At 40.4% G+C, this 12153-nt stretch overlaps 1 protein-coding gene across 4 annotated transcripts; it reads right to left on the reverse strand.

The window, feature by feature from the left end:
* Positions 1-4102: 4102 nt before the first annotated feature.
* LOC139292276 (eIF5-mimic protein 2-A-like) lies at positions 4103-10382 on the reverse strand. 4 transcript variants are annotated; one of them, XM_070914552.1, is made up of 11 exons: positions 10316-10382; positions 9590-9766; positions 8607-8701; positions 8445-8510; positions 8152-8287; positions 6720-6829; positions 6303-6473; positions 5813-5959; positions 5356-5494; positions 4951-5073; positions 4103-4800 (listed from the first exon to the last, which is right to left on the reverse strand). In XM_070914552.1, exons 1-11 carry the CDS (start codon positions 10377-10379, stop codon positions 4769-4771), a joined length of 1260 nt encoding a protein of 419 aa, XP_070770653.1. In that variant the 5' UTR covers positions 10380-10382; the 3' UTR covers positions 4103-4768. The 4 variants fall into 4 exon arrangements, with proteins under 4 accessions (XP_070770653.1, XP_070770652.1, XP_070770650.1 ...); XM_070914551.1 differs by having other exon boundaries at positions 5356-5404; positions 5921-5959; positions 10316-10379; XM_070914549.1 differs by having other exon boundaries at positions 5458-5494; positions 10316-10379.
* Between the last annotated feature and the right edge of the window lie 1771 nt (positions 10383-12153).

A 12153-nucleotide genomic window follows, 5' to 3' on the forward strand; every position in this document is an offset into this window, starting at 1 on the left:
TCAAGACGCCCCAAGAGCCTTTGTTTATTTTCCAGGTTATGGAACCAGAGACGAGCATGTACCCAATAAATAGCCACCCTTGAGTTGACCACTTTTTATCAAACTAGGCCATCCATCCCTTTGCTCCCGGTCCTTTGTACACAGCTATCAGACCTAGGCCACTGAAGAGGGAAAAGGACAAGCCAAGAGAAAGTAATGATGTTTGTGATGAGCCACAGTGTTGACTCAAGTCTGGCTGCTAAATCCCTGGACTCTCACAGGCAGACCATAACACAGACTCAGTGTGGTCCCCATAAGCTGGCAGAGGAGCTTTTGGGGAGTGAAGATGCTCTTATTTGAGGCTGTGGTGACCACCGGATCACTGAACTCTGTCTGCACAACATTTCACCCTATTAATTAGACCTCCTTTCATCCAATTTTGTAGCACTCACCTTTATGAGTCGCCTGTTTGTTTAGCTGTCTTGTTTGATCTTTAAAAAGGATAGGCAAGCCATTTCCTGGCTGCGTCTCTGCCTTCACCACTCAGTTTTTAAATAGCATGTGCTTGAACTATTGGAGAAGCCTCAGTAGGGTCATTAGAAATGATCCTTCACTCACTTCAGATTGCTGATGTCTATTAAAAGAAACATGCAACAGCTTTCATTTTTCTGACAATACTGGGACCAGCAGTCAAGACCATCTCAGTTGAGGCATTCAGGTAGTTGAAATGAAAAGTAGTAGCCTTTGCAGTGTATTACAACACACACACACACACACACACACACACACACACACCCTACGGTATATGTCTCTGGCCCTGTGCCTTCTTTACCTACAATAAATCTGTTGTGACCATGGTGCTTTCTTGCCCAGCTCCATCCAGTTTGACATAAAGGATGTGATTTTAACTCGCACTCTATGGAAAGGCTTGATTAGAATTTATCATGCCGGCACTGTCTGCCAAATCCACACGTGTAAACTACATGGGTCTAAACAACTAACATAATATAATATAACATAATTCATCTGCAAGACCTACATACTATTAATACCATAGTGTCCATGTCACATTTGTGGCTTTAAGGGTTGATGATCAACTAAAAAACACCCACTTGGGCTTTATCCACTATACTGCCTGTACATTAATCAGAATCAGAATCAGAATCAGAAACTGTTCATTGCCAAGTAACATACATTACAAGGAATTTGCTGTGGTCTGAAGGTGCTATTGTTTTGACAACAAATATGTAGAATATAAAAGGTAAAATAAGGATAAAAATAAAAATAAGATAAGAAAAACAGTTAAAAATACAGTTATTTGGGTGTTATATGGCTATTATTATTATTATTACTACTACCTTAATTTTGTGGTTTTTTACGAATAAAAATCATAACAAATTATGTCTCACACCAATAAGACACAGATATAAAGGTATACAGAGACCAAGCCTACACTACTTTCAGTACTTGCAGCCATGGTCTAAAAGGTTCATACCTATAGTTGTCATCTTTAATTAAGCTGCCTCTGAAACAGGAGTATTACTCATGATGAATAACCTTGAGAATAATGGTCCCAGGCCACAACATTAAAAAGCAGCTATGTGCTGCTTGCCTCCCGGGGACAAGGCTGGTGAGGATGGCAGTGGTGCCTCCAGGGACAGAGACCAACATGAGCTGAGTGGGAACAGCTGACAGACAACAGCGGCTGTCAGCCTATAACCCAGAAACTCTTCAGCCCTCTTGGTTTTAAGAGCTTAGCGGCTATTTCCTGTCACAGAGGTGCTCAGTTGACCGTAATATGACTACACTGAAGCTGGGAGGCTGCACTGCTTTAGGTTGTTTGGCAAAAGTTGATCCAAGGACAAATTGGCAGCATTTAGTGAGTCAACATGTTGATCCTCATTTCCATATTTCACCTGGGTGCTAAGCCCGGCATTAGAGTGGTCTTCCATAAACACAAAAGCAGCAGAGCAGAAAACACTGCCCTGCGACACAATGCTGCTTGAAATGCAAAGCAAACAGATATCACTTACAATTTGCCCCAAACAAAAACAGTGCGCCTTTTGTGCTCAGCACATCATGGTCGAAGGGGGGTAGTGTAGTAATTATCTCAAGTCTCTCTTTTCTCATTCAAAAGAACCGTTGCTGCGTCTCCCTCTGTTTTCTGACATTATTCAGATAAGTTCTGCATTGCAGTCTGAGTCATGTTTACTGACCAAAGCCACAGTGTGAAATCCAGAATAATTGCTCCCCACAACTCCCCTGGCATTCCCTGGCACATTGTGCTGGTTTGTTCAGTTCAAGCAGGAAGTCTGACTGAGACAGAATTTTCCAAAAATAAATGAAGTCGATGTTCTGTTCTTCTCGTTTTCAATGACACATTTTTCCATGTCAGTGAAAAAGCTTACAAAATTACAAAAATAAAAATCCACATAATTTTTTAATGTGAATGCTGCAGGATGAAAACTCCCTGTCACTGAGAGACAAGTTTAAGTCTGTCTAGTCTGTCTCAAAGTGTGTTGCACCACCAGTTGTCACACATTGACATGCCTTGAGATACACCTGTGACACAAAACACACATAAGCCTTGGGACACTGTATATCCAGTAGCATATGTAATTGCTTTAACATGGCAGCGATGAGCAAAACAAACCGATGTGTCAGGACACAGTGTGCACAGCTCATTATACCAGAGCCTTCTTCAGTACGCAGCTACGCTCGGTGCCTGTACAAAATGACATGCAGGGAGGAGCTCTCTGTGTGTGTGGTGTGTGAAGTGAGGCAGCGCTAGTAACAAGCAGATAACAGTCCCACCAAGATGGTATTGCCAGTGCCTTTGCGCAGGAAGGGGGTGGGGTTGGGGTAGCATCATTGCCATTCAGCATTGCACACACGGAAATGTGCCCACGCTCTCACACAAATCTCAAAAGCAGACGTGTTTCCCCCCGCCGGTATGTCACTCTCCCAAATTGTTTCATGTTCTTTAGAGCGACTAAATAAAACCAAAAGGCAAACAAATCCTCCCGGGACAGAGAGGCTGAGAAAATACTGGTGTCGGATACTTTGTAGTTCTGCCTGGTGTCTAATACTTTCTAGTCTGGTTTCTTCAAAAGGGCATTTTCTATTTGAGCTTGACTCTTAAACTGTGGAAGGCTTTAATTGGAGGAAGCATCTCTTAAGGACTTACTGCCATCTGTTGGTACTGAGTGAAACTGATTATCAATCGATAATGTTATTTGTGCTCTGCTGTTATGTACATTTGCATGCCCATTCTACTTAGCAAGGTCACTGGAAAAATACACTTGAGAAAATCTGACCTGGGGCAAAACAATAATTAGCCAGGCATTCAGCTTCCTCCTGTACTTCTTTCCATAACGACTACAGTGCGATAAAGGACCAGGTAACTGTTTATACGATAGTTGGAGCTGAAGTGAACCATTTTCCTCTGCAAGATACACACATTTGCTCAAGCATGCATGAATGGATCCTATCCAGAGGAAGAGATAATGGTCTTGCTTCAACATTTGTTTGAAGCCCAGGCCCACCAATGTACAAAAGTATCAAATATAGAAATGTTGGTTGGTTGGGGAAATCAAAACTAAGTTTCACGAACACTTTACAATCACCAGCAAATGAGGTTAAATATGCAGTCAAAATTATGTTAAAATGTCTGTTTGTTTTAGACTTTGTAAAATGACTTGTCGTAATGAATGTGCATGGACCTCCCTTTTCATAACATCTTGAATCACCATCTCACTCTCATTTTTGCATGCTTGACTGAGCCATAATTACCATTTAAAGTGGGATAGAAGTGAGGGGCCTGAGATGGTTGTTTGCACCTCAAGTCACGCATGCTAGGCTGCCTTTCTTGATTACTTGATTAGATGAGGCTAGAGATCAACCAATAGAAACTTTCCCAGGGAACACAGGCTGATCTGTGACACAACAGATGGATGAACCTTTCCATATGATCGGCTGTGTGTACACAGTATATATAGATATATATATATATCTATATATAACTGAAATGTTCTGCTAATTTCTTCTAATTGCGCCTAAATATGTTCACACTATAATAGCTATTTGATGTGATTATATGTGAAGACAATATAACAGTAATGAAAACCATTCATTTCCATTTTATTTTAAAAAGTCAAACTGTATGGTAAAGGGAAAAAAAACAACAAAGCTAGCATGGTTCTGTTACATTAGATGTATAGAACAATTAAAGTTGGTTTCATAGGGCATTGCAACCATCACCATTGCTGTTTGAAGTGGCACATCTTCGTCACCAATGACTGGCAAAAAAATTCAAAGTTGAACATAATTGGCAGAAATGTAAACTGAGGTTACAAAAACAGTTTGCCTTTCAGAGGACCAAGATATCATGGCTGCACAGATGGACCTCTGGCAAAAAAGAGTTCCATGACTAAATACAATAACTGTGAAATATGCCCCCAAACTGGCTAATTTTAAAGGGAACCATCTACCAAAAAAAAAGTCCCTCTTTGTTACATGAAAGGGGTTTTGATCTATTTAGCTAAATGTGGCACTGTGACCGGCTCCTGAAGGAATACAAAGAAGAGTACTGATTCCAACAGAAAACATGTTGAAAACAAAAACAATATTAAAGCCCTTACATGACAGTTGAACTAGATATGAGGAGGTAGGGAATAGAACTGGGAAAAAATGAAATACAGACTGACTTCTGTAACAAATCCTTCCACTGCATCTGGTGCTATGTTAATGTAAACATACAAATCAAAATCGTAGCTATAGCTAGAGATCCTCAGTCTGCCTCCTCTTCCTCAGACTCGGACTCTGGAAGAAAGAAAACATCAGTCAGTGCTATGCTCAAACAAACATTGATGCACATTAGGCATCACCATTAAGGCCGTTTAAACTTAAAGAAGGACAGGAAAAAAATCGGCAGCACAAACCCATGCCATGTTTACAGCGTGAGGTGCTCACCTTCTTCTGCGTTCTTGAGCCATTCAACAAACTTTTTCATCTGTTCAAGGAAAACGCTCTTTCCTTTGGCTAGGTGGGCTTCATTGTACCACTTCAGAATTGCTTCCTCACTCAAGACATCAGCTTTAAAAAAAAAAAAAAAGAAGATAGAATATATAAAAAAAAGAAAAAAAAGTAGAATTTTTATTCAACATGATCAACGAGCACAAATATATCCGCAGGTGCTTGAAAAACAAATGTTGCCAGACAGGTTGACGACTTCAATCAAGACAAACTATAATCTCTGGCCATCTGGCATCATTCACACAAGCCTACATAGCTTATCACTATAAAATGAACTACCCCCCCCCCCCCCACACACAAATGAGGATGGAAAAAGGAGCTTTATGAACACAAATAACTGACCTTTGTAGAGCAGTACAACAATCTTCTGGAAGGCCTTCATAAAGTGGATGTTGTCGTAACAGTACTCCTGGATCTTCAGCAGGAGAGTAAGTTCAGAGAGACCCTGGGAGGTAAAAGCCTTCAACAGTGGGCTGTATTGCTGAAAATGAAAATAAACTTAGTTGTACAGAAATTGTAAAGATTAACACAAGGGGTGGGTAGGAGTAGGGAGAAAAACATGAATTCATTAATTTTTCTGGTTTCTTACATTACTTTCACTTTGCCAATGGAATGGCTTTGGGTTAGTAAATCAATTATCTTCTCTACTAAGTTAAAAGCCTACAGCAGCCTGGATTTTGTAACATCTTTAAGGCACAATTTAAGAGTGACTTAAGTTTCTTTAGATTTGCTGTTTCCGAGCGTGTTGTCATGACTGCCAGAGTCAAAGAACAGCAGAGCCATATAACAGAGGCGTCACCTTTAAAAGTTTGATGGCTTGTTCTGTGACCAGCTCCTCCTTCTTGTTCCACTCCACTGAGCTCATTACACTGGACCAAATGAGTCCAATCATCGTCTGTTCGGAGATGTTGTTCTTCTTGATTTCCTCTCGGACGTAGGCGATGATCTGCAAGACCCGAGCCCAGAGATGGAACACACATTATTGGCAAAGCAGGCGAACCCAATGGCCAGCATATGCTGAGGCTTATTGCTTATCAAATCCTGCTGAAGTCTGAGGTATGAGAACCCTGGCAGGATACAGAGGCTTGCAGGAGCAGATAATATATTCAGGATGAGGGAATTTCAGCAACTTGTCATTGATTCACTGCATCCTTTTCTCCAGCACTCCTCGAGACAAAAGTGGGCAGAGGTTAAGACGAAAGCAATCTGAAGTGCTACCCTCAGTGGTGTGATGCACAAAAAAGGGACTCAGTCAATGTAAAAGGGGCAGAAAAACTAGCAAGGCTTACGTCTTTGAGGGGGTCCCCACGTGACATTTGCTCCTGAAGCTCTTTCTGCAGCTCCTTCCGAGCACCTATGGACTGCTGGTTTCTGGCAAAGTCCGAAAGCTCCTTGAGCCCGGCGTCTGTGAAGTACTTCGAGAAGTGCTCACAACTGCGCTTGTTGGCAGGGAACAGCTCCTGAAAAAGCACACAGTCAAATATTGAATCAAAGATATCTTCAGCAATTAAGAGGCCTTTGTTCATTAATTGCCATTGAGTACTGGATGCCGGGAACTCTTAAATTTATGTAGATTATTCATTTTATTTTCATCAAACAATCTTATTTAGAGTGCACAGACAGACTGTTGAGCCTTACTGCACTGGAGAGCATAGAGCTTCATCTTAGCCTTGTAAAGTTTGATGTATCTGAGATGTTGTTCTCACCATGAGCCTGTTGTCCATGCCAACCTTTCGGAGACTGGCAGAAACAGAGTTGATGTCCTTTTCAGAAAGCCAGGATTTGAAGAGTTTTACAGCGAAGCATGCCGAAACACCTGAACAAATGCATAAAGATGCGTCAGCTGTTGCTAACAGACCTGCCGGGATAAAGTTAGGCCTGAGTAATACATTGGTAAACAACTCCACAGGATGCGATTAGACAGGTTTTAACTGGAACATTGCCTCTAAAATTAATGATGTCGTCACCAAATATAGTTTGGACCTCAGATGTATGAAATATATATCTATATCTAGACAAAATACAATATGATTTCCGTGAACATCATTTCAGAGACATATTTAGCAAATGTGAAATGAACAGCTCCTTTCTATTTATCACAAGGGTTTAAGGGTCCTGATGCATTAAGCCACATGGCGATCATCGGGCACTGTTTTTGCAGACTCTTTTTTCTTTGACAAGCAAAAGACAATTGGCTGACAATGCCAGCAAAGCAAAAGTTCACTGTGCCATTTGTATCTTTTATCAATTGACAAGCATGTAACAAGTCCATTTAAACATATTCTCACAAATGATAGGTAAGTTTATTTTGTCCTTTCATAATGCCGGGTCTTCAGGTTTTCTTTTTTGGATTAGGAATATTAGGACTATTAACTAATTATTAACTCATGTGGGCGTAAAACATGTCGGCTGAAGTATTTGTGGTGGGTTCCAAGGGCAACTTTTGTCTTGAAGTGATGATAGGCAAAGCATGTAAGCCCGTGCCGTGCTAGTTAGCGTTTACTCATTGTGTCGTCCCAGTCAACATGTGTGTGAAATCTGGAATCAAAACTCATTCTTAAATAAAAACCTGTTTTAAGATTACAATAACCTTTGAGTCAAAAGTGTCAACTGTTCCGTGTCTGACCCTTCTGTTCCTGAATTATGGTGTTGAATAATGGCCAATAAAGTGACATTATGATGTCACAGTGAAGTTGACCTTTGACCTTTTGGGTAAAAAATGTAATCATTCATCGTATCCCATTAAACATCTGTGTGAAATTTTGTCATAATTACCGCATCAATTCTTGAGTTGGTCAACATCGTGTTTTGTGAGGTCACAGTGACCTTGACAACCAAATTCTAATCAGTTCATCCCTGTGTCCAACATTTGTGCCAAATTTGAAGAAATTCCTTCCAGGTGTTCCTAAGATATCATGGTCATATCGAGAGGATACTGTTCCTGATACTGCAATAGAACAATAAAACAAATCTATCACATGTACGAGAGGTAAAAACACCGGTTTATATTGTTTTTCAAGATTAATTTGACGGTACGAGATGATTCTCTCCCCTCTTCAGAATTAATAATCTCCAACTACTTCTACCTGTGGACCTTATCTGCGAAACCACACAGCAAGGCACACCCAGAAGTAGTACCTTCTTTGACTAGGTTCTCATTGAAGAGGCTGCTAAGAATGGATGCAGAGAGATTGCCGTTGGCCAGCAGAATTCCTGTAAGCATGGCCAGCTTGTTGCGCTCAGACTCTGTGAAGCCCTTGAGAAACAGCAGCAGCTGCCAAAGAGCAAACATATAAACACAATCCTGTAGGCTGAATTGAGTCAGACATATATTTATATATTTTTTACATTTGAGTTGGAATAAAATAGTCATGAATTCAGAAACTTGACCTTCACGGTTACTATGTTCCTGCCTTAAGCTAAAGACAAACCTTTTTAATCTCCTCCTCAAACCCTTTCTCCAAGTATTTGTAACGCCTGATGAGCTTGTTAAAGACCTAAAGGAAACACAAACCATGTACATTTGTACAAACAGAATAAAATAGAACTCTGTGACAACAGTGAAAATTAAGCAGGAATGTAATGGTATTCACCTGTGCATATGCCTGCATGGTCTCCATGTCCTCCTGTGCTTTGAAGAGACAGAACTCAGTGCAGGTCACGTCATCTGACAAGGTTCCCCCTGGGGCTGAAAAGAAACACATTATTCTTTGCAGGTCTTATGCGTCATACCTCATATTAGTTGCTTTACTTTGAATGCTCTTGTGTCTACAGTTGCATAAAACTGAATGAAGAATAAAGGAAACTTTTCCTTGGTATTAGTCTGATGACACATATAGTGCTCAGCTGTACAAGGGACTGACTTTATCACCTTCAAACTGATAATTCCACTAACAAAAGGCCTTCTTGCTATTTTAAGGATCCAGTAGCGAAGCTTCGCTGCTGGAGACTTCTGTTTTTGTTCTCATTATTCATTGTTCTTATTTTTCTCCGCTAAAAGTGCTCATGCAGCAAAAACTGTAAGACTAAAAGTTACCAAACTTGGCAGGTGGGTTAAAAATTCCACCCACAACTCAGGCACATATAATGACATTCATTGACCTTAAGATGACACTGAAATAATCAAGTTTACATTTTTGCAATTACCTTGACAACGCCTTGGCCTAGAGTCAAAATTATTTCATTATTTTAATCTCTCAATTCATCTGCATTTGGTCTCTGCTCTAAAAATGTAAAATCCTTTTTTCGACATCTTGTCAGAAATCGTTGGGCCAATCGTCCCAAAACATTTAGTCAGGATCACGTACAGACTCCACTGATCTTGAAGAAATTTCATAATGTCGATCAGTTTCAATTATAAAAGAAACAAATGTAGTCATGTGAAACACTTCGCTGAAGGCTACATCAAATGTTTTCTGAAAGTAGATTTATTTACCTCAACAGAGCGTTTTGCTTCTTGTCAACTACATAAAAAACAAGCATCCAAATGCTCGCAATCTGCTTGGACCCAGATCATTATATTTTTTAATGATTTTTGTAAAAGGCAAAACAAATATAAAACAGTCCTGCCTCTTACCCAGCATTCCACCAGCCACCAGGATGTCGAACAGAGTCTCAGCATAGCGTCGGTAGTCAAGCTTGGCACCAGAGGCATCAAGGAACTTTGCGACAGCTTCCAAGTCGGTGCCAGTTTGGTTCAGACCTTGTATGATGCTTTCCTGAAACTGGGAAGGGTCAAACCTCTCCTTTTCATCTGTTGAAAAGACAGACATTTACTTGGGTTTATCCCACTTACTTATGACATTGTAAAAGACATATGCAAACCCATACTCAAGTCATGACCATACATTGATTCACATATTCTCTTCCTTGCATAAGGCATTTTAGTTAAGTCCGGTAGGACAACACATTTAAGTCACGTTACGCTGAGGCTACCTACTCTTCAGTGGCAGTGGGAAAAACAACACCCCTTTAACTAACTGTATTTGCTACAACATGTTTTGGGTCAGACAACGTTTAAACGGCAATTAAAATGTGTTGACTATCAAGTCAGTGAACAAATAGGCATGGTCTTCAGTGATCAAACCTTACAACCCTTATTCCTGTGTCTGTGATTGTCTGCAGGTACAGTGCTGAATAGAAAGGTCAGTATTACGAAAAGCTAAACGACTATCAAGCAGGCGTTCTTCATGGAACCTGATGGGGACCTACTTGTTTGGAAAAAGTACCACCAAAGCATATCCAAACAAGACAGCTGTAATTCTAGTGTAACAGACTTGTGTGATGCCTTAAAGTTTCTCACCTCTTTTTCGGGTTTTGAAACGCTGGCCTGTTAGCGTAGGCTTCTGCTGCCTTTGATTACTCATAAAAGACACTCTGGAAGACAAAGTAGAAGATAAATAATTTTCTCCATCTACTTATCTATGATACATTGAAAAAAGAAACGCACATCCAAAAAAAACTATTTCAGACATCACCTAAGTTTATTTAACAACTGAAGACAGAGCAAAACAGTCTGAGATTATTATTCAATTGGAGTAATATCATATAATATCAAAAGATAATTGTAATAGGAACAAACAAGAGAACAACTGTGGGTTAGCAGAGTGGATGTGATGTTATGTTTAGTATAATCGCACGGCCACCTTCTTTACCTGACATATTTTTGGGGGCAATGTAATAATCATTGACTGCTGAGCATAAATTACTCAACACTAATTTTAGTTAGCGGTAACCAACCTAGTTACCAATAGTAACGTTACCGTTACCTCTATTGCCAACGTTAGCTAACTGGATAGCATTAGTCTTGGACGTCTGTCTACCGGTGTTCACCGTTATGATGCTAATCTATCAAACTATATGAAGTTAGTTAACACTAACAACCTTCACATTATCAAGCAATATCTGACAAAATGGTATACACGGTGACACGTCAGATTTTTACATTTTAAAGCCTGACAGCGCCAACCTGGATCACCTGACTTCACCGGGTACCGTTAGTGTTCGCTAGGTTAGCTAACTGCAGCGAGCTTCAGCATCCTTTCTTTTCCTGACGCAGTGCCACAATACGCTTATAAATATACGACCACCACTCAATTACATTAAAGAAAAACGAAAAGCAACCCACCGAAATCCTCTTTATGAGCAAGAACAGTCCGTGAAATAAAAACTAATACCGCTGGACTCTATCACTTCCTGGGAAGAGGAAATTGTAGACTCAGCAGCGCATGCGCATTGACACGGAGCCTGAGTGGGTCAAAACACTTGAGGGGGAGAGTTCAGTTCACAAACTGATAAAAACCTTGGGAAATGGTCTGAGTGACATAACCGTGGTAAATGTACCAGCGACTGTAGTACTTAATGCAATGTGTTTGCTGTTCCTCTCTGTCCATAATGCAGGATGGAGTAATAAAACGACGTTCCTTGTAAATTAACCCCCCAGTACAGTTCATTTTCTTTGGTTAACGGGTGAATGAATAGAATAAATATTTCACATCCCACAGAAAACTGTAACAGAATCAGTTTCCATGCGTTTTGACCCGCTCTATTGACACACCAAACTGACCCAGAGTTAGTATCATTAAACGATAGGTCAACAAATCGTTGCTATCTAGCATTAAGACACAGGAGGGGGGTGTTGTGCTGTCGGGTGGATGGTGCATTTGTCTATGGGATGAAGGGAAAACTTTAAGTTGCGTTAACATTTACCTCGTCAATCTTGGTTTTCATTCCAGGTTTGGTCAAATAATTCCCTCCACTTTTTTTTTTGTCAGAGATTGACATTTGAGCCATTGAGACGTTTTATGTACATATGCTAAGCAACATATTTCATTTATTCATTCATTTTCTAGGCTATACGAAAAACCCACCCTCTGGCCTATGGAAGGTTCTCTTTAAGCTTAAGCTTTAAAATGTGAAGTTTAATATTAGAAATGGCTGGTGTTTGGTAAACGGTTGTGGAAAGCTTTGTATTTCCACATAATCATGAACAGCGCTTCATGTGGGCAACAAAATGACATTGCAATATTTCCGACAGCAATTGAAGGCATCACAGGCTGGAGGTGATTAGGGGGACGCTGGACCAGCCCAGAGACGCCGCTCCAGCCACTCCCTACGCCCGGCGGACCCTGCACTCTCAAG

The sequence above is a fragment of the Enoplosus armatus genome, chromosome 11 (assembly GCF_043641665.1).
Source record: "Enoplosus armatus isolate fEnoArm2 chromosome 11, fEnoArm2.hap1, whole genome shotgun sequence".
NCBI classification, from domain to species: domain Eukaryota; kingdom Metazoa; phylum Chordata; class Actinopteri; order Centrarchiformes; family Enoplosidae; genus Enoplosus; species Enoplosus armatus.

Excerpts from the sequence above, each read along its gene's own strand:
- LOC139292276 (XM_070914552.1), bottom strand. The coding sequence starts at position 10,379 with ATGAGTAATCAAAGGCAGCAGAAGCCTACGCTAACAGGCCAGCGTTTC. Across the intron at positions 5,495-5,812 it reads AAGCCATCAAACTTTTAAAG|CAATACAGCCCACTGTTGAA; the intron begins GTGACGCCTCTG and ends TTTCATTTTCAG. Across the intron at positions 4,801-4,950 it reads GCTCAAGAACGCAGAAGAAG|AGTCCGAGTCTGAGGAAGAG; the intron begins GTGAGCACCTCA and ends TCTTTCTTCCAG.